The 22,873-nt window shown below is 32.1% G+C and overlaps 3 protein-coding genes across 5 annotated transcripts; 2 read left to right on the top strand and 1 right to left on the bottom strand.

The window, feature by feature from the left end:
• Positions 1-86: 86 nt before the first annotated feature.
• Positions 87-4,989, top strand: LOC129318488 (uncharacterized). 3 transcript variants are annotated; one of them, XM_054963282.1, is made up of 7 exons: positions 87-236; positions 1,043-1,414; positions 2,251-2,345; positions 2,445-2,567; positions 2,837-3,649; positions 3,833-4,052; positions 4,143-4,989. In XM_054963282.1, the coding sequence occupies exons 2-7, from the start codon at positions 1,120-1,122 to the stop codon at positions 4,616-4,618; spliced, it is 2,022 nt and encodes a 673-aa protein (XP_054819257.1). In that variant the 5' UTR covers positions 87-236; positions 1,043-1,119; the 3' UTR covers positions 4,619-4,989. The 3 variants fall into 3 exon arrangements, with proteins under 3 accessions (XP_054819257.1, XP_054819259.1, XP_054819260.1); XM_054963284.1 differs by having other exon boundaries at positions 93-236; positions 1,076-1,414; XM_054963285.1 differs by lacking the exon at positions 87-236 and adding an exon at positions 374-392.
• Positions 4,990-6,025: 1,036 nt separating this feature from the next.
• LOC129317599 (pectinesterase QRT1-like) lies at positions 6,026-8,047 on the bottom strand. Its single transcript, XM_054961928.1, is given in 7 exon segments — positions 6,026-6,049; positions 6,051-6,145; positions 6,148-6,173; positions 6,353-6,588; positions 6,836-7,039; positions 7,220-7,415; positions 7,514-8,047. Coding segments are annotated over 7 exon segments (1,077 nt in total). The 5' UTR covers positions 7,810-8,047.
• Positions 8,048-15,625: 7,578 nt separating this feature from the next.
• On the top strand, positions 15,626-17,450 carry LOC129318429 (serine acetyltransferase 1, chloroplastic-like). The gene has a single exon (XM_054963179.1). It carries the CDS (start codon positions 15,790-15,792, stop codon positions 16,834-16,836), a length of 1,047 nt encoding a protein of 348 aa, XP_054819154.1. The 5' UTR covers positions 15,626-15,789; the 3' UTR covers positions 16,837-17,450.
• The last annotated feature ends 5,423 nt before the right edge of the window (positions 17,451-22,873 follow it).

Raw genomic sequence — 22,873 nt, 5'->3', positions numbered from 1 at the left:
AGGCCTGGAGGGTACTTCGTTTTGGGCGCGGGAGAGTGCCTTGTCTGCAATATTGAAAAGATCAGAGCGAGACTTGCAATTTAGTCAAACCCAGAGGAGGTGACAGTAATTTCAGAGCCTTCTTCTTCTCCTAACCATTTCCCTCTTGCTCCTCTCATCCCATCTTAAGCTGCATTGGATATACATTTCCTAGGCTCCGCCGAGTTCACACTTTCCATATCGATGGCGATTTCTGGGTATGTACTTTCTTCTTTAGCTTCCTCATCTCTGAGCTCTGTCTCTCTTGCCTTCCGCTTCATCCCGTGCTTCTCAGTGCTATCAAAAAACCACGCACGACCCAGGACTCTCCGTCTTTTTCATTTTTCATAGGCTCCTGGGATCATCATCGCCAGGTTCACTAAAACTTCGCTACAAGTTTCGTTTTGGTGTTCTGCGGTCTTACCTTCTGTTAATTGGGTATATTAGCTGGGTTTTTTGGTTGATTTTATCGGCAAGATTCGCCTAAACCCAAGATGTTTCTGCCTAATGGGTTTTTGGGTCTGTGGATCTCTTTTTTCTGGATTCCAACTTTCTGATCTGTTTGTAGAACTAAAGTAGATGTTGCTTTAGTGCTGGTCAATTTTGTGGAATGGCCAGTTATGGTGACTTGTATCTCTGTAAGTTTTGGTAGAAGGTCGTGGTTCTTCCATGGCTAGTGAGATTGCGGAAAACATTGCTTCCTGCTTGATGGGCTTCGCTTTTTTCAAATACTGAAAAGCCTTTTTAATCTGTTGCGGAGGGATTGAATCGGGCCTTTCTTATTCGTAGTTATTCGCTATCGGTTGGGCGAGCCTGACTTTTTTCTTAATTAGGGTTTCTGACTTTTGCGACACTTTCGATTACTGTATTTCTGGGGATTCTGATTTTTATTTCCCCCCTTTTAACTAAACATCTTTGATTAGCCTCTTTTTGTGGGATAAGGAGACCATGGTTGTTTGGATGGTATTTTGCTAGAGGATTCTTGCTTTATTCCTGAAAATTTGTCCTATTGCCTTTCTAAAAGGTCTGAACCTTTTGCCATTGCTTTGAAATCAAGTGCACTCCTGGATTCTGTTGACTCCCTCTGAGCTTTCCTTCAAGATGGCCACAAATGATCGCCGTTTTGTAGAATGGAAGGAGCAGTTTATTTCGCAGGAGCGTGGCAATCGTGTTGTCCACTATTACCTGAAGGATTCTGCTGGGGATTCCACACTTGCAGTTGTGGGCACTGAGAGGAGCCTGAGACACATGTTCTATGTTGTTGCTGAGGAGTTTCTAGAAGTTTGCGGGAAGGAGGGTACCATCCATGCTGGTTTCAAATGGAGGTCGAGAAGAGAGGTTGTGGACTGGTTGACATCAATGCTATCAAAGCAGCATCAACTGGGGGACAAGAGCGGTAAGTTAAACTTTCCTGTTATGTTTTTGGTTTCCTTTTCATTATCTTACCTCTATTGAAAATCATGTAAAGATGTTCTGGTTGCCTGAGTTACAAGGTTACTATCAAGTGATTATGAACTGACAAATCATGATAAGAAAGACGTTGATGAGGATTTTTTCCTTTAATGTTTAATGCTGATATCTCTTACGTATCATGCTGCATTCAAGATTCTCAATCACAAAACTTTGAGCATGAGTTTATATTCTGTATCTATTTATACGTGTAAACAAGTCTTTATTTGCCAAAGTTTTATATTTTTCAATTTTGTACATTCAATCATGACTTGTAGATTATTGCCTTGTCCATATATAAAATGTTTACATGTTTTTGTAGCTTGGGAACTTTAACAACTTTGGTAAATGGTCACAATAAACCTCATTCCCTAACTATGTCTTTAATTACTTTCTTGATTTTTGTTTTCCTTTTTTGGACAATAATATGGCTGACATGGCAAAAAGTAGCAATCTTCGTTTTGCTTTACCCTTGATGTGGGAGTTGGTTGTGCTGTAGGATTTGAATTGGTGCAGGTCTTATTGGTTAGTATTGAGACCTTGGCTGGAGTAATGAGGGTAAAACTTTATAGAGGTGGGCAATGTGTGTGACTCTATGGTGTATTTTGCTGGAGTTGGTTTGACGGCTTGGTATTTTTAGGACATACCATTCATGCTGTTAAGGGACAATATTGATTTTGACTTTATTGATTGCTACTCTTCCATAGTATATCTAAGTGTCTCGATTAGCTAAAATAATTTTGCAACATTAGGAGTATAACTTGGATCCTAATTTAATTGTAGTGTCGCCAAGTCATAACTTGGCACAAGCTCATGACACCACAACTAGCAGTCTCAAAGAATTTATTGATCTGCATGCACAGATATCTGATGACAAGGTATATTTGTTTCTTTTTTCTTTTTCCTTACAGCACTTAATTTTCCTTCTGCAGTGAATGTTTTGACTTTTTGCCATATGTTTACTCTCTCTTTCCCAGGGCCTTCTGATGAGCAGCTTCAAAGGACACAATTCTGACATTGTTTGGTCAGGAATTGCCTGGACATGTGGCAAACAGCTTAAACATTATCCTGCTTTTTACAGGAATGGGATCAAAATAGCAGTAAGCATGCCTTAAACTAAAAACCAAGGACTGCTGTAAGATTTTCATCAAAATCAGGAATTTCAGTAATCTTAAATAGAAGAATTTATGGGGTATTTAGATAAAAATTTATGAAATTTTTGGGTATTTGCTTTGAGCCCTGTTTCATGGTGTAAGTTCTTTGATTATTGTTAGTGTTAGTATAGATTGCCTTTCCTCTGTTTCCTTCTCTGCTTAAAACAATTACATTAGGCAGTTTTTCTCACACGTTTTGTATGTCTGATATCCAGATTCAATCTTTCGTTTTTGTGATGGCAACGGGAGAAAATCATTATATTGCATATTTGGAGGACATGTACGAAGACAGGAGGGGTCAGAAAAAGGTTAAAGTGAGGTGGTTTCACCATAATCAAGAAGTCAAGGGTGTAGTTCCAGTGAGAAATCCTCACCCTCAAGAAGTTTTTATCACATCATATTCTCAGGTAATTAGTGCTGAGTGTGTTGATGGCCCTGCCACAGTCTTAACTCGGGAGCATTACGATAAACTCTTGCCTTCTTTTTCTCTTGCCTCATCAAATAGAATCCATTTGTGCTTTAGGCAATTCAGAAACAACAAAGTAAAGCCCTTTGACTTGAGTAAATTGCGAGGCTACCATGATCAACCAATTCTCTCTTGCTTGAACCTTGATTCCTTCCAAAACCCTTCATGTAATAAGCTTGCCGAAGAAGATGAGGAGCTGAGCCAAGGTGATGATGTAAGGCCAGGAGGTAAGGGGAGCAAGAGGAGTAGAGGATCTTTTCAGCGCTTGATCGATCACCAGGGAGTTAGGAAATTAAGTAGGAGTCAACAAACGATGGTGTACAAAACCATTGAGAATGTAGATTACACTAGGCCAAATAGGAGATTGCTTTCCCAGAAACAGGTTGATCATCAGCCCTGGTATAACTCCAAATACAAGGTTGATGACAAGATAGAGTTACTCTGTCAAGACAGTGGCATCAGAGGCTGCTGGTTCAGGTGTACAGTTGTGCACGTATCCCAGAAACAGATAAAAGTCCAGTACGATGATGTGCAGGATGAAGATGGAGGCGGCAATCTTGAGGTATGATCAAGCTCTTGTATTGTCAGGCTTCTTAGTTGAGTGATTCTTTGACTTGTTTTGCAAGCCTGACTGACTAGAGTCAGATTCAACTGTCTGTGACATGAGCTGTATGTTTACCCTCAATGCAAGCTATTTTTAGATGTCACTTTTGAATTTAAACACCTGATCTTCTCCATTGTGTAGGAATGGATCCCTGCTTTCAAACTTGCCATGCCTGATAAACTTGGGATGAGACATTCAGGCCGGCCCACCATCAGGCCGGCCCCAACTGATGAGGCGCAACAAGAACTGGCTGTTGAGACTGGGACTGCAGTAGATGCATGGTGGAGTGATGGTTGGTGGGAGGGGGTTGTAAGTGGAATTGATAACTTTGATGATGATAATGTACAAGTTTACTTTCCCGGTAACTATTTTAGTTTCCCTTTTATATTTTTCTCTTAAAACTATTTCATCATCCTCCATATCAAAACATGACCATTATTGGTGTTGTCAGGTGAAGGTCTGTTAAGGACAGTGTGCAAGAAGGATCTAAGAGTGTCAAGAGATTGGCTGGGGGATCGATGGGTTGATATTGAGCCAAAGCCTAATGTAGCCTCTACCATATCTGCTGTCAACAGCTCAAGCACAAAGTTTTCGGTGCCCCCATCTACCACTAAAGATGTTGACTCTTCTGGGGTTGTTATTTCATGTCAAGATGTTCCTGGTATCGAGAAGTCTAATGAACTAAATGATGCTGCTGAAGACGCGAATCGGGCTATTGATAACAAGCCCCCTTCACAAGAAGAGACAAGTGTTGAAGTTGTTGAGACTGAGCAACATGGAAGTTGCGATAACGAAGATAACCATGATGATGACAAAGACAATAAGGAAGAGAATGATGGCGATGATAATGATGCGAGGGATATGGAGGTGCTTGGGACTTCTGGAGAGGACTCCAAAGTCATGGAACCCATGGAAGTGGCTGTTTAAACATTCTTTCTGGAGAGTTCATGCAGAAACTTGTGATGGTGCTGACATCTCGGAGCGTTGCCATCAATTCATGTTTAGGTGTAATTCTAGTCAATTAGAATGTAAATAGTTACACCGGTATGTGGACAATCTGATTCCTTCTTTTGCTTCTTTAGTTGCCTACATAGATGATGTACAGTGTTGAGAGTAGCCCCTTTTATTCTCTTTCCATTTTTCAGAGGGATTGTATCGGAAATTAGATTTTTCCCCCTTCTTCATGGAGAACAAATATCGGTCAACAATCACTTGTCAGCCAGAGCTATACACATTTGTGGCCAACAAAATTAAATATATTAGATGGATGTAGAACCTTCTTGTTCTTATTTCTTCAAGCATGCTATTAAATACTTCTTCTGGAATCTTTTTGTGAGAAACAAATGAGAAATTTTTAGGGGTCTAAAAGATAGGGAATAACTTCCCCTTATCTTGTGTATTTATCCAAATTTTCTTATTTATTTTCATCAAGTTAAAATCATTAGAAACATAGTGGCTTGATCTTAACTGTATTTCTTTGTTTGTGAAACGGCTATATTTTTCTTATAAAGAGGTGGCAGGGAGTATTTTGAGGGGTTATAAAGTTCAAAGTGACCTATGAAGAACTGGAATTTGAAGAGACTGACAAAGGTTATATCACTATCGAGAAATTGATGATCCACTAATCTCGCATTATCATTGCAAGCACTAAAATTTAAAAGATTCATTTTAAAATATTTGAAATATATATATTATTAAGTAATAAATTAGGGTAATTTTTTCTAATTATTTTTTTAAGTTTTTTTTTTTTTTTAAGTTGGCTCAATTGAATTTCAATTATGAAACGTGTGATGAAGTCTTCAACTCATGCGAGTTAGTTGAGAGCACAGAAAAAATTTATAAAATACATATATATACTTCCTCTAGTTTTATGTAGGACATTTTAATTATTTCACACACATTAAAAAAGTTAATTTTTTTTCTTGATATCATAAAAAAATGAGATATATTTCATTTTTACCTTTAACTTTAAATAACAATATAACTATATTAAATACCTTCATGTTAATTAAGGAATGGTAAATTTGAAAAAAAATGATATAAGTATTATAAGATATCATATATTTTAGACAAAAAATTACTTATAAATAAAGACTGGAGGGAATATATATGTAATCAAATAATTCATGAAAGTTTGAATAGATACAGTCTGAACATCAGGAATCTGTCACTACTAGTCACATTCACATACATTACTCAAGTCTCGAATAGATACAAAAGAGGCAAAACTCTGCATTAGGTGATGTATTATCTACTGCATAAATGAAGAAGAATAAATAATGGAGATGAATAAAGAAAGAATCACAAATCATGTGATGTGAGCGACAAGAATGGCTATAGCTTAAGCCACTGATTCCCCATTTATGAAACTCTCATCCAGAAATGGCCTTGCTTCATCATAGCTCAAAGATTTTGACCATTCTACCCTTCCCATTCTATCTGCTCCAACCCCTCACACTGATACTCCCCAAACACAGCAGTCCTGCAAAATACCACATACATTATAACTCATAATCCACACTTCGGAAAACGTTTCTGAAGAAGCTGAACACAGATACAAGCATGCACTGTCGAGTATGACCTATACCGGCGAATTTTAAAAATGTTAACAGATGAAGTATGAGTATATATAAATTTGGTGAGATGTGGTTGGTGTTATACATCTTTCTGGATGGGTGGTTCCAATCAGTCCAGCCTTCTGGGGTGATGATATCATCCATATAGCATAGAGAATAGATGATTCTGGAATAGTCACCCCAGGCTCTGCCAAGAAAGACACTTCCAGTGCCTGTGATGGAGCAGTTTACAAAGGAGAAGCCTGTGTCTTCACTGTCAGCATTCCTGTGATGTGCCGCTATTGCTCCATATGTCTCTGCTATTGAATGAAGATCACAGTTCTGCTCAACACACCCAACATTATCATGCTATGCTCACCACTTTTCCAACAGTAGATTCAGTTTATGCAAGCATTTTTTCAATATTAAGATTAGATTGGCCACTCAGTTTCTGATAAAGTTTATGTATGAAGATGTAAAAAGAGTTAGTTTCATTAAAACATAATCTTGAACAGATTACACGTTCTTTTATGAGCAAGTGTATCTGAATTGAAAATGCTTGTCATTCAACGACGAAAGGGGGTGAAACCTGGTAGAGTGATTTTGCATTGCCAAATATGAAATCAATTTTGCCTTGGATATGACACTGATAGAAATAATGTGTGCCTGTGTTGTCCAACAAAGTGTCTTGTTCCCCTTTGATCCACACCCTATAAAACATTGCCCTTTCACTGTCCACCCTCAGTGCCACTCCTTGCATTCCATCTCCTCCATTCACCGCCATTACCGAGTTCTGCAACCAACCGCCAAAATTAATAGCAAGTCATAAATAGTATTGTTCATCAATTCCGAATCTATTTATACCTAATAACTTGGGGGATACTCTGATACAGTATGAATTTTGAGGAATGAGTCATACCCATTGAGAGTAGTTTATTGGTTGAGTAATTAAAATGATGACTCCGATTCATACCTCAAAAGTGAGCCTGGTTGCACAGAAATAATCGGATTCTACAGTCACAGTTGCAGAAGCATAGGTCCCCAGTTCTTGTCCATCAAAACCTCTGTCCGATGATTTACTGTTCCACGTAATCACTGCACTCGCTGTTCCATTTCTTCCTCCAATCATTGATACATACCCCTTCGTTCTTGGCACAAACACTTTCTCTCTGCAACAAAGAAAGATCAGGTTTTCATTGAAAGAACATTCTTCTTCTGCATAGAACCATCACAAGACAATACAGAATGTGTGTGTGTGTGTATGGACCTGTAAATTCCAGGGTATATGTAAATTTTGATTCTTTCTGAATTGTTGTCAGGAACCATATCTACAGCTTCTTGGACAGTCCTAGAATGTCCCCTGCCATGCTGGTCAACGAAAATAACTCGAGCATCGTCAATGGGGTCCGAGGTCAGCCTCTGTTCATCTACCCACAGATCCTTCCAGCTAATGTAATTCCTGACATGGTTGTGGTCGTAGTCTGACAGAGCTTCTGCTAAATCCAACTGAACACAAACCCAGAAAACCAGAAGTGGAAAAATTGAAACTTTAGATAGCCCCATTCTCTGAAATAGAGTGTGAAGGAAGAACAAAGTCGAAATCAAAAGCAAACACTACTTTTGGAGAAGAACGCAGCAAAGAAAGAAGAGATAGAGTAACGGTTCTTATTATGGTTGAAACGTGGAAGAGCTTCTTGAAATAAATAAGAGAGCGTGTGCTTGTGAATGTTACAAAATAAACTACAAGTTTTTTTCCCCTTTCTTATTATTATTATCATCATCTTTTTAGTTTAGTTGAAGAACGTGAAGGGAAAGAAATTATTGCATACATCATGTTTATCCCTTTCTCACACTCTCGATGTTAGAAACATTGAAATGAAGAGAAGACAGAGCGGTTATGGACCAACAATTTACAAACTTTGGTTAATTTTCTATGGACATTCAACTTTTTTAATGTTTTATTTTTACATTAAACTGAATTATAACTGTCGCCAATGATTATTATTTAGCACAAAATAAGGCATTAAAATCGGGTTAGTGGTATGTCCTTTGGACAGTTTGATTTTGATATATTCCCTCCAATTTATTAACTGGAACTGTGACAAAGCAACACTTTCTTGCAACATTTACCAACATATTAAATATTAATAATAATCAATATCAGGGAAAATATTTTAATGTAGTTATCTATTTTAAAGTTATATGTAAAGTTGTTGGCCGAGATTTAAGAAATTCACATCCTAAGTATTGAATCTATCAATTGAGACTGCGCCTTGAACCACATAGTATAGTATTGTTAAATTAATACGTCATTTGTTCTAATTTTGGCATATAAATAATAGTTTATTGACTTCTAAACCCAGCAAACAAATTGTCAACATTAACACAAGAATTTAATAGAACAAATTGACGCACTTTTTTTGTTTTGTTGATTGAAACTTAAAGCATACATAGTCTGTTTTTTTTAAAAAAAAAAAACTAAAGCATACATGGTCGATTTTTTATAGTTTTACTAGTTTATTATTTATGAAATTTATTAGACTTGGATGCATGCATACGTACATGTATATTCCCCTTGTTAAAAATTACGAGACATTCTTGGCTAACTTCCATCCTCCAAGAAAATAGTTAACATAATTAAAAATTAGGCAAATATGTATCATTATATAAGATTTTAATTTAATACTTTAAGTTTATAAAGTATATTTTCAATCATCTAATCTAGTACCATTACTTTGTTAATCTCACAAAATAATTTTTTTATCAATTATTATTATTTTAAAAAATTAATTTTGTTATGTTAGCATTTGATAATGTTTTAAGTTTAGAAGAAACATCTGAAATCATAAATTTATTTTTAATGCAATATTTATTTTTTACTTTTAAAAATAATATAATATTATTCCTATTGTTAAACAAATGTATCATTAGTTGATTAGAACATTATTAAAAAAAGCTATAAAATTACAAGAAAGAACCGAGAAATTCATCTCCTTTCCTATAATTTTTATTATTATTTTCAGTAATTTTGTGCCTTTTTATAATTTTTTATTAACTAATATTCAAAATTAACTTTTAAAATTGTCCTTGAGCGCATATATATATATATATATATAGTTAAAAGATTAAATATGCATCATCCCAAATTTCAATTTGTTTATAAATATGATAATTAAAATAAATATGAAACTTGAAAGTAGAAACGGCATTAAATAGTGCGATCAATTGTCATAATGAGATTAGCAGTTTCAGGATAATATATATGAAGGCCATAAGGAATACATGCATGCATGCATATAAATACTCCCTCCACGTTATAATACAAATATCTTTTAAAAGTTTTACTTAGTCTAAAATATAAACATTAAATAATTTTTATAATTATTTTTTTAATTATATCCTTACTTCTTTTATTACTCTTTTTAAAAAAAGAATGCATTAAAATTTTAATTATCATTATCAAAGCATTTTTATAAGATATTTAATTAGGAAAAAATTAAAAAAATGTAAATTTAAAAAATTAAATTTTTAACCAATACTATTTTTTAGAATAGCAAAATGAGTTATCAATACCTTATATTTTGATCTAGACGGTGTGATAAAATTATGAATAATTACTTTCTTTGATTTCTTGGGGGGAGAATGACAAGTAAGGACCCCAAAGTTAATATAAACTTAGAATTTCTTCTTAATACTCCTTCTTTTATGTTTCAATACTAAAATTTTTAATTTAATATTAATTTTTCTACAAGTGCTTACTTGTCACTCTCCCTTTCTTGGCTGTTGGACGGTACCATACAAATTCAAAGTCTCTCTTCTTGGTGCAACGGATGGCCATTTTCAGGCACAAACAAATTAAGAAGCTGTGAGCACCCATCAAGACTCTGAAATTATCATAACGGACCTTTTCAGCTATTCCTACCTCCAACTATTTTTATAAACTCTTCTCTTTTTTCCCTCAAATTCTATATATCATACTTCAAATCATTCTAAATATATGCAAGTCTTTTTTTAAGGGTCAAGGGTTCAAAAAAAACAAGCACGAATCACCTCTATATCGTTGAATATTCATTTTTCACCAATATTCTTATTAAATTTTAGGAGTCAACAAATATATATATATATATATATATGAGAGAGAGAAAGAGAGAAAGTTACAATGAAATGTAATTTAATTCATTAATTATCACGGCCAAACTTTAAAAAAAAATTGAAACACTTTAAAAAAGAAAAACTAACTTTAACCAGTTTTCTTAATATATGTATATATATAGATAAAGTTGGTAATTGTGATGATTACCCCAAAAAAAATAGAAGTTGGTGATTGTGACTTATATTGGATATTAAGATATTAAAACATGGATATTCATCAATATATGTAGCAACTAGTCATGAAATGTGGGAAGTAGATGGCTGATCATCTACCTCCAACTTTTGTTTTATTTTTACAATAAGTGAAGGCACAATAATGAAATTTAAAATTATCATATTTTTAATAAAACTGAAGGAGAAGGAGAAGAGGAGGAAGAAGAAGAAGAAGCCAAGAAAGTATAATTTAATGTCACATTAAACTCTAATTAATTAGATCAAACTCCAATTGGGATAACTACCATAAAAAACTCTATCTAATACTATTTATAAGTCACTTCTAATATGTCTTACAAGAATAAAGGAAAACCTGAAACCTAATTAAATTTAATTTGTCTTAAAATTTAACAAATTTTTACATTTATCATTAATAAATATTCTTAAATCTCATTACTAATATCTTTATTCAAAGTATTTATTATGGATAAAAATGTAAAAAAAAAAGTATTAAAAATTGACAAGTGTCCTATAGATATGACCAAATTTTTTTCTTTTGTTTCTGTCATTTAAAGTTGTAAACAGGATTAAAGGAGTATGTTTTGCATAAGCATATATTCAATCTAAATCATTGTGTTTAAACAACCTATGCCTCATCCACTTTCTGAACACATGGGATAAATTAAATTTTGATATCAGTGGAATATACATCAGTTGTGTCTAAAAAAACAAAAAAAGGATTCTACCCCCACTAATCTTAGATCCTAGGTTCACTACTACACACTAACTTTAACACTATATATTATATTTTTAAGATTCAAACTCAAGACTACTAATTAAGCTGGAATGATTCCTTACCAGTTGATCCTAATGCTCAATGGTTCAATGTATGTTATCATCCCTTTTGTTTTTTGTTTTTTTTTCAAGGGCACATATAAAATGGCTCATACCAACTTTCTCAATTCAGAGATGTCCTAAACTCCATATATTAATAATATATAAGGAACCAAAATTATATTATTATATAAAAGGCCCAGGAAAAAAAAACTTGATGTATAGAATGAAAATGTAACTTCTTTTGTTTAAACAAGAGTTGGGGTTAAAACATTCAAAATTTCAACCTGGTTTGGAATTTATTGCTTTATAAGCTACAATGACACAAAATTTTGTTTGGCGCACACACACACACATGAAAAATCAAACCTTGCTTTTAATTTATGAAATGTTAAATTACCGTCTTTTAATTTATATGTACCTATACATAGACTATATAAATAATTCCCTGAGGGGTCATTAAGTAAAAAGAAAGGCTAAATTTCAAAGGAACATTTTAATTACTTGGGGAAAAATATTAAAAACAATTGAGATTATTATTATTGCTATTATTTATATACATAACTTAGTGTCATTAGCGATGGCCCTTCCCTAATGGCAAGAGATTGAATTGTGACGGCTTCATCATGTTGTCAATTTTTGAGTGACCATTTTAGAAGCAAAACATTTTTCTCATTATTGTTTTTATATATATGTTTCCCTATACCTATTTCTTTATCTACCTGGTGCATGTTTTCTTCTGGACTGCAGTTTAATCATGCAAAATTTGGAATTACTAAAAATATTGATCAAGTAACACCCGTCTCTCACTTGAGTTTGAGGAAGATGTTTATGGTGTAATTAGAAAAAATACATGGGGTAAAACTTGAAAATATATAACGAAAAAAAATTCTATCTTCTTATGACAAAGTTCAAGTATTTAAACTAATATTTTACACTTGTTTATAAATGAATCAAAATAAGTAAATTTTTAAATTTGAAATTGATTTAATAATTTTTTTATAAAAATAAGAAATAATTTGTAAAATTTATTTTAATTAAAATTAAATTTATTTTCCATAAAAACTTTTATTACTTTTGTCAAATCATTTTTTCATTGACTATGTCTTTCTTCTTTTTGGGTTCTATTATGTGTTGATCAGACTCAAACAACACTTATTTGAGACCCAGTAGATGGGCCTGTTATGAGTGGATTGTCTGAATAGGTCTTTTGATGACTGGGTAGTTAGCACGGGAATGGCATACATTTGCAAAAAAATGTATTTATTATACTTTTTTTTCTAAATAAATCAAAATAAGATGATTTCAAATTTAAAAATAAGTTAAAGCATCGATAACAAGATTTAGTTTAAGGTAAATAATAAATAAAAATATGATCATTTTCATTTAATTAAAAAGTACAAATTATTTTCTTTGAAAACTTATATAATTAAAAAATACAGACTTAAACTTGAGACTTATTTAAGGGATTTAAACCCCTTCTACCAGGACTAATATTAGTTGGTAAACTTAGATGGTTTTCTTTTTGGTGTAACTTAGATTACTTTTGTTAAATCATTTTTTATTCTACATGCCAGTGTTGTTCTAGTAGAGGTAATACAGTTCAAGGCATTGTCAGGCTCTAAGTGGGAACATATCTCTTGACGATAATTTGAATCTTAATTTGCTACATTGTAATGAACTGGTTCATTGGATTAGACCCACACCTGGTGGTTTGTTGAATCATTTTTCTGAAACGGGTTTTTTCCTGGTTCTGTCAAACCGGACTAATTTAAACCCAATTAAATGGGCCTGTTATGAGTGGCCTATTTGAAAAGGAACTTTTTTTTTTTGAGAGAATGTTTCTAAATATGGGCTTGACTTTTGTTTGACTTGTGAGAAATGCAAACGAAAAACAAAAGGCAGCTAAAAATGAAATTAATGGAATCACTTTTGAATGAATAAGAGATGGTGTTTCATTCTTGTGGGCAGTTAAGTTACATTGCTTCAACTGTCAACCATACCTTATTTTTTGACACGTTTCCAATGTTTTCTCTGTTTGCCGCCGCCGCCGGCAGCCGGGATGCTTCCTATCATTGTTCGGTGGTGTGTAAGTTTCTTTTTTGTTGGGCTGATTAGGGTGTTTTTGTTTGGGCTTGGCCCTTTTATTTCTTGTAGACTTTGTGTTTTTTACTGTTTTTTATTATATATAATTTGATTTTGGCAAAAAAAAAATTAAATAAACTAAAAATTGTAGCCACCAGTGATTAGTGGTGTACAACAGTTATTGGCCATAATTGAAAGTAATTTAACATAATAAAATTTAATGTATTTTAAAATTAAAGAAAACCATTCTAAAATGTTTCTTAAAAATATTTTAATTCAAAACAGTTTTCCTTTTAAAAACAAAAAATAGTTTAAAAAAATCAAAACAAAAGTCGTTTGAACCTTAATTCACGCGCAAATAGCCCATTTAACTTATATAATTTGATAACCAACTACTTGTCCAAATTTTTAATATGTTATTAACTTAATGGCCATTTGAATTTTTATAATACAAATAACCTCTTCAAACTTTTAAATTATGTATAGATAACCCATTGAACTCTAAATCATATGCAAGTAAACTCTATGCTATATTATATTATTTTAGTACTATAAAGGACAAATCAATTGAAAGAGAGTTACTGTGCAAAATTTTAAAGGTCAGGAAAATTATTTACGCACGACCCAGATTTTATGGGGTTATATATAAATTAGCCAAAAAACATATTTAAAAAAAATATTCAAACACCAAAAAGCTAATATAACACGCAAGTTTCTACCGCCACTATGCTAGATGTTTAAAAATTCGTGTGTGTATTAAAATGAACTCGCCGTCTCTTCGTACAAAAACTAATTTAAAAAGAAAAAAGAAAAAAGAAAAATCCAATCCACATCTTTCCTCCAAACAACCTTCTGAAGCGGTGTCGTTTGCTTGTTAATTTCTTTGCTTGTCCTCCTTGAGTCACATGGCTTATATATGATAACATTATTTGTCATAAAATTTTGCATCCTATCTTGATGTTGATTTATTAACAATAGTCTATAGTCATCACTGTCAAAATAATAATATCCAAATATTGCATGTGATACTGATTTTTACTTCACACGTGGTGGTCGACGTAGATAGATAAGATCCGTTCATGTTTCAGTCAATAGGCAAATACTTTGAACTTTGAAATGAATTTATCAATTTAATTTAAAAAATGTGGCCAAATTATTAATTTACAAAATAGGAGTGTATTTTTTTAATATAGTTATCTTGACTGAATCAAGTTAAAGCATTGTTAGACCTAATTAGAGGTGATTCTCTCCAAAACCTTTTTTTGATAAATTTAAATCAAGACCTCCTATTTAAACAATTTCAACTTATTTTACTAAAACAAACTCCTATTAGTAAATAAGGATATATTTGCATATACATTATTAAAAATAATTTTTTAAAATTATTTTTCATCAATTTAATCTTTTAAATTTTCATTAATTAATTATTTTATTTATTTTTTAAATAAGAACGTAACATTATTAAAATTTACTTACATGAATAATATAATATTAAGTTGTGGATTATGTAAATTAATAAAAAATATAATTATTTAAACAAAAAGAAGAAGAAAGCAAGTTTGAAAATGTTTTTTAAAAAATAAAAAATCTTAGTATAAAGAATTAAATTGATTTAAGATTTAATTTATTTTTATTTAGTCACATGTGCATACTAAATTATCAATATATTTTACACATCCAATTAATTTAAAATTCATTTATAAGATATACATGATAATTTAAAAAATATAAGAGATTATATTGATAAAATTTAAATTTAAAAAAATATATCTTTTAATCCCTACATTTTACTCGTATTTTATTAATTTTTATATTTTTTTAATGTTTTGAATCTCCATATTATCATTTCTCAATATTTTACGTTTATTTAAAGTCTTTATATTTTATTTATTTTGTTAACTTAAAAACTTAAAACATTAAAAAATAAAAATATATAAATTCAGAATATCAAAAAAAATATAAAAATATATAGTAAAATATAAATAAAATTTAAATATTAAAAGGTATATTTTTTCTTTAAATTTAAAACAACTAAAACAATTTAGATAAATTTCAGCATTGATTTTTTTTTTATATTAGAAAATTTATTATTATTAAATTATTATTATTATTATTATCATCAAAAGAAAAGGGGCGCGTCCGAAGCCAGGGAGAAGTCCCACTTTACTATGAATTCCTTTTACAACGCGGCCATCTCTTCTCCTCGAATCCAATCATTTCTCGCTTCTTCCTTCCACAACCCAAAGTTTCAATCTTTGCCTATTGTTCCTTTCTATCTCGTTTCTTCTTCACCAAAAGCAGACTAGGATCTGCAATTTCATGGCCGCTTGCTTCGATGCTTCAATGGCAGGCATCACCAAAGCCAGCCCTCTTTCCCCGAGAAAGCCAAGCGGCTTCCAAATCGACGATAACTCGAGCAATTTCGTGAAATTGTGCCAATCCTCTTGCTCCGATCGTGTCTCCGCCGTGACTGTTTGCAAGACCCAAGCCAGAACCCATAAAACCCACATGGTTCTGGAGAAAGTCGACCAAAACGAACGCGAAGAAGAACAAGAAGACGATGTATGGCTGAAGCTGCAACACGAAGCGCGATTAGATGTACAAGAGGAACCCATCTTGTGCACTTACTATTACAGCTCGATTCTCTCTCACGAATCACTGGAAAGCGCGCTGGCCAATCACCTCGCTCTCAAATTGAGCAGCTCGAGTCTCCCTAGTGGAACCCTAAACGACATCTTCCTGGGAGTCTTCACAGACCATCAAGAAATCATGCTCAGAGTGAAGGATGATCTTAGTGCAGTGGTGGAAAGAGACCCTGCTTGCATAAGCTATGTTCATTGCTTCTTGAACTACAAAGGCTTTCAGGCTTGTCAAGCACACAGAGTGGCTCACCAGTTGTGGTTACAAGGAAGAACGGTCTTAGCGATTCTGATTCAAAACAGGGTTTCCGAGGTTTTTGCAGCAGATATACATCCAGGAGCTAAAATGGGAAGTGGGATTTTGCTTGACCATGCTACTGGTTTTGTCGTGGGAGAAACTGCAGTGATTGGTAACAATGTGTCAATTTTGCATAATGTGACGTTAGGAGGAACTGGTAAGGCTTCTGGGGATAGACATCCTAAGATTGGTGATGGTGTGCTTATAGGTGCTGGGACTTGTATTTTAGGAAACGTTAAGATTGGAGATGGTGCTAAGATTGGTGCTGGTTCTGTTGTTCTTAAGGATGTGCCTCCAAGGACTACTGCAGTTGGAAACCCAGCTAGGTTAGTTGGAGGCAAGGACAACCCTACCAAGCTTGATAAGATCCCTAGCTTCACCATGGACCATACTTCTCATATTTCTGACTGGTCTGATTATGTTATCTAGATTCCCAGAGGCTAATTCTCAACCATGCGTATATTAAGCAATGGTAGTGTATTTAGGACGTTGGGGTTAGAGCTATCTGTTTCTTCAATATCATATCATATGAGAGACCATCAAAGTTCTATTAGCAAACCGAGCTCATTGAGGGCCCATTATGTGTTTAGTATCATTTAACTCTTATATTTAAAGAAACCAAGTTATATCAGTGTTTTATGTGTTTGATTGACGCTGGTTTTGGTGCCAGTATTTAGTATGTTAATTTAGAGTTAATGCCAAGAGATTTTGATTTTGGCGTTTTGATATATGAGAGGGGGAGAGAGACGCAGAGCTTTTTAGGAGGCGTATCAGATACAGATATGCAGAGCAGCTTGAGCTATTAGTTTAACCAGTAGTCAATTAAATGAAGCACAGGAAGAAGGATAAAGTTATGGTTGCAGATTTATAAATCAGTGGAGGCTTCTGAGCGCAATCACACTAATCAGTGTTATATATTATGTTCTATGTATCTGGTACACTCATGCGTCCATATTCATCAAACAGTGATGGAAGGGCAAGAGCCTGTACATTTCTGTGTTGAAGCTTGTCTTGTAGTATTAAAGTAGAATATATTAGCTGTCTCACTGTTCCCAGATTGTTGAGTGCCACCCAAGCTTTTATATGGGTAATCATTTAGAGACCCCAAATGCTTTATTTTTGGTTTTGTTTTTGGCCCTAGCAAGCTTTTTTTATTTGTTATGGAAATGACAATTTCTGACATGAGGAACCATTATTTGTAGCATTAAAGTATGAAGAAGTCGTTCATTTCTTCTATATAGACTAGCAAAGGTCATTCATTATTGCTGTGTACATGAACACGACCAAATTTCTGCTTCACACACACACACACACACACACACACACACACACACACACATATAATATAATATAGAAACTGTGCCTTTGTTTTCATAATCTTTCCTAGTTTTGTGTGTGAGAGGGGAAGAGAGATTTTTTTTTTTTTTTGAGCTATTAGTATATCTCTAGTTGCGCATGAGGTTGTTGAAAACTTGTGGTAACATCCAAAACCAGGAGGCAGCAGCAAACTAAATGAACCAGAAGAAGAAGAATAAAATCATAATTGATCTATAGCTGTTACCGATTCTTATATATATATATATATATATATTCAAATTCCTATCATTAAATTCTGTCTCCTCCTTTACCATGTCCATTGCGAATTTGATTCTCCTATCAAATATTAGGAATATCACCATTAGGTTTCAAAATATTGAACTGATAATGGTTTAGTCTTCCGTAATTTTTTTTAAATGAATTGTAAATATCAAATTATGTAACTATAGACAAGAATTTCAGTTATAAATAAGAATTACATTTGTTTGAATATTGAATATTTTATATGCAATTAAAATTTTTGAATTTGTATTTGTAATTATGTAAATGGATTGTTTTCAATTTATTTTTAAAATTTTTTATTGAAAACTTAACGCGAAAGGTACTGCCTTGATTTGCCAATCACCAGGTTACACTTACACCCCCAGGGAACTCATGTAATGTAAATTTTTTATAAATAAGCCTATTGTTTTTTTCTTTCAGGGAGAATCACATATAGATATAAAAAAATGTTAATTATTTACAAATATTGTCCACTTATAAATATAGAAATTTAACTTGTAGATAGAAGAAATAATTAATTTTCTTATTTAGGACTTGATTATAATTTTTCCTTTTTTATTTTTTCTTTTGTTTTTGTTCAAAGGAAAAATAAATGAGTGGAGAATTCTAACTGCAATTTGGTGTGAAGATTTTGTTTAGTGGAAGTGGATATCGCATTCTCGACGTCCTCAAAAAAAGGATCAACGAATAGGAACCTGAACATTTCTGTGTGGTGACAATGCAAGATGATGGCTGGGCCGTTGGCCGCATCTTATTTTTGTCTTAAAAATCCACATCCCTTTCCCCTTTTGATAAAATTAACGTCAATCAAATCATAAGATAAAGATCCCAATGGACACTTGTCTGAACAGTTAAGGACTTAGACAGCTTAATTTAAATTCTTATATTCAAGCTTCAAGGTACGTAGCTACGCAGTTGAACACACAAAGTGTGTTGCTAGTGATACCAGCAAAACCATCACGTTAAAGGCCTAACTTATGTGGGGATCCAGATTAGTTTGAAATGGGATGGGCGGGCAATGAACCTAAGATATCCATACTCTCTAGGATACCAGGTGAGAAACCAAAAAAAAAAAAAATCATTAAGACAAAGATCATTTTTTTCTCTAATTTTTTAGGAGCAATAAGCACCTTATAAGGATAGAATGATAACCCTCCCAAATAATATTTTTAGGAGCAAAATCACCCTTTCATTAAAAATCTGTCATCTTCGACATGAAATAGTTATAAGGCTCATACATAATAACAATAAGGTCTTTTGATATATTTTGCTACTATTTCACCACTAAAATTTGGACTAATTCTTATTACTACTACTTCTAGCCAAGTCAAAATACCTTGTTGTTATCGTATGTGACCTCACAATTATTTCACATTAATAGATAACAAAGAAAGTTGTTGGTCACCCATGGAAGTGTGATTTTGCTATTGAAAAAATTATTTAGGAAAATATTGTCTTGCCTTTTAGTACATGATACCCAACACTTCCAAAAAAAAATAGAGGAAAAATAATCTTTAATCCTTGAACATTTTGTGCTCATCTAAATAACAACATAATTCAATATAAAGAATACTTATGAATTATCCACTATTCATTAATAGAGTTTTCACATATGTAGCATACAATTTAAATCCACGTCTTGATGAAACATCGGTCAATTTGTTACCATTTCAGATCAACCTTGATTAGCAAAATACTTTGTATAAAGAATGATTATGTTAGCATACAATATAAATATAAATTTCTATTTTAGGACTTGACAGTTAAAATTCCGCGGTTTAATTTCCTGCATGACAATTCTTGAGCAAGGCTTTGGGGGCGCATCATATGCATATATGTGTGCCAATGACTGAACCTGTATCTAATTTAATATGGAGGTGGTTAGTTTATTTATCGATGATAATAATAAGAATACGATTTTTGCTCAAAAAATAATAATAATAAGAATACGATTAATTTGAATATTAATGCATCGTTTTGTAAGTAGAAAAATATTTTTTAGAAATAAAATAATAAATACACCTATCCTATTTTTTCTAGATATATTATCTATTTTCTTTTTAGAAAATATTTTTCAGTGTACCAGACACTACATAATTATCAAAAATTTATTATTTAATACTGCTGAGTCAGATTTTAATTAGTATTGTTATAAGAAAGCTAAATTCAAATGTTGTTAAACTTCAAAGCTAACTGGCACCCAAAAATTAAACTGAATTGGAATGAGAAAAAAAGAAGAAAAATTAATTTCACGGTTAAAAAAAAGTTCTTTATACATTTAAATTGTAAAATAATGAGCAAGGCTTCAAGGAACATTTGTAATTGGTTTCAGTGGGCTTGCTGAAGCCCAACACTGGGGCCTTTGTAGCATTCGGTTTCACTTCTTTCCTGCACATTCCACGGGAGGCGTTTTCTCACTACACTTGGCGCCTGTTTGGATTAGCCATGAGAATCACTTATTTGTACGGAAACTTGATTTTAGTGAAAAATATCCAAACACCTCCATTTTTGCATAATTGATTATGTGACCCCAAACCATGTTTTTGCCTAAGCTATTCTGACCAGCTTATCAATTTTAATTATACTTGTTCGAGCATTTATTACTTGCCAAAATTTTTAGTTTACCAAGCATACCTTTAGCTTTGTGTGAATGTATGAACAGAAAGTGTGTCATGTGTAAGTACAATTGGATACAATATACAAGTGTATTGTACAGGTCTAATTGGTTTGTTCTCTTCCATAAATAGCCACCTTCAATACTTAAGAGGAGCAAAGAAGATGAGACATAATATGATCACCATCCATTTAGAGAGAATAATGGAATGATTGAGAAAAATTGTATAATAAATGTCACCTTAAACAGTGGTATCAACATGAGATATGAAACCTGAAATCTAGATCAAATCATAGATGCTTACAGTCCATAATGCCTGCAGCCAAGCAAAAAAATCCTTGAGAAAGGACATGATGAATAATTCAAAGAATTATAGTTCAGGTATTGTGTGTATCTGAGACTCAAGCTTAAATGATGTTTATAAATCAAAACTAACATACACTCTTAAGAAAGAAACATCATAACATGCAATTAATACTGAATATGCTTAAATTTTAACCATAATAATGAAAGTGGATGGAAGGATCCTTATTTCACCACTCTGTGGATCCTAAAAAAATAGAAAGAAAAAATCTTTCATAATACCCTTAAAACTTAGACAATATTACAAAAGAATGATTTAGTAATAGCTATTTTAGCTTGTATCTTATGATCATGAATGATTTAATCTAATGAGCTAAGTATTAAAAAAATGACTAAGTCAAACTTAATTAATATAAAGTCTGAAAAAAAATTAACTTTAAAATATACAATCATATTTATATTTAAGATATATTTCTCACAAGTGAACATGTCTTGGTAAATATGAGAATCACTCGTTTGAACGAAAACGTGATTGTGGTGAAATATATCTAAACAGCTCCAATTTTTGCATAATTGATTATGTGACCCCAAACCACTTTTTCGCCTTAACTCTTCTCGCCAGCTTTTGAATTTCAATTATTCCTGTTTGAGCATTTATTACTTGTCAGAATTTTCAGTCTACCAAGTATACCCTTGGCTTTGTGTCAATGTACGAACAAAAAGTGTAAACGGTGGAAAATTAACAAAGTGGCTACTTTGGTGCGTAGCTCGAGGCAAAAAGAACAGTTTTTGACAAAATGAAATACGAATATTAAAGAGAACAAAATATTAAATCGTGAAAAAAAAAACTGTAACATTGATAAAAAAATATTATTAAATATTAATATTATAAATTTATAATAATTTAATTTAAATTTATATTTTTTATCAATATATATGTGTTAAATAATCTTTAAAATAGTAAATGTATCATTATTATATTTTTTATTAAATAAATCAAAATAAATTTAATAATATCATATCCAATTTTATTTACCATAAAACTTATGTCCTTTATTGTTATTTAGACATCTAAAATATTTTAATTAAAATCATTTAAACATCTTCAATTTTATCAAAATTAATTTTAGAACATATCATCCAAACACCATCATGTTATAATGTAATTTTTTATAATTAAAATGTATTATGTTAATCAATTTTTTCAAACTCAATTATATCCAACTAAAATCTAAACACATCCTTAATTATTATTTAAAAAAACTGACAAGAATTGATTGTTAGTTCTTAATAATGTGACAAGTCAATATTTAAATATCTATTAAAAAATGTGTTGATATTTAGTGTTCAAGAGTCACTGGATAACAATTCTTAAAAGAAAAAATACAATATTTAGTCCAAGAAGTTTTCTCCAATTTTAAAGGCAGCCCCTTTTTAAAAGTTTGTCTCTCCGTAAGTTTGTCTCTAGACGATGCAGCATGCACACATCAGTAATATTGTCCTTAGCAATGCCATGTCAGATATGGTACATCTAATATGTGGCGCCTAATAAAGGGGACATAATGCTGCCACGTATACACAAATTTCTCCTAAACTGTACTGGTTTCAATTTGTGAAGATTCTGAAATTTGAAGGAATAATGAATGGTATCACTGTTCAACGCCCGTGGAACTTGTCGCCTTCACTGTGTGGTCATACTTGTTAGTTTTTATTTATAAGAGATGGAGAAATTATTTTTATTTTATTTATAAATTACATTATTAAATTTTTATAATAATTTTTTATTTTATTATATATTAAATATTAGAGAGAGAAAATATTATATATATAGATATATATTTTTAAGAGGGACAAAATTAACAACTTATTAAATTTTTACATAGAACTTTTTTTTTTTTTTAATTTTAACGAAACATATTGAAAGATGCTTATAAATAAAGTCAAAAGAGT

The sequence above is a fragment of the Prosopis cineraria genome, unplaced genomic scaffold (genome assembly GCF_029017545.1).
Source record: "Prosopis cineraria cultivar Desert tree isolate PC_DT_omini unplaced genomic scaffold, ASM2901754v1 PC8, whole genome shotgun sequence".
Lineage (NCBI taxonomy): Eukaryota > Viridiplantae > Streptophyta > Magnoliopsida > Fabales > Fabaceae > Prosopis > Prosopis cineraria.
Note: the sequence above shows the minus strand (reverse complement) of the source record. Positions and strands in the feature narration are given on the sequence as shown.

Excerpts from the sequence above, each read along its gene's own strand:
- LOC129318488 (XM_054963282.1), top strand. The coding sequence starts at position 1,120 with ATGGCCACAAATGATCGCCGTTTTGTAGAATGGAAGGAGCAGTTTATT. Across the intron at positions 2,346-2,444 it reads CACAGATATCTGATGACAAG|GGCCTTCTGATGAGCAGCTT; the intron begins GTATATTTGTTT and ends TCTCTTTCCCAG. Across the intron at positions 2,568-2,836 it reads GGAATGGGATCAAAATAGCA|ATTCAATCTTTCGTTTTTGT; the intron begins GTAAGCATGCCT and ends TCTGATATCCAG.
- LOC129318429 (XM_054963179.1), top strand. The coding sequence starts at position 15,790 with ATGGCCGCTTGCTTCGATGCTTCAATGGCAGGCATCACCAAAGCCAGC.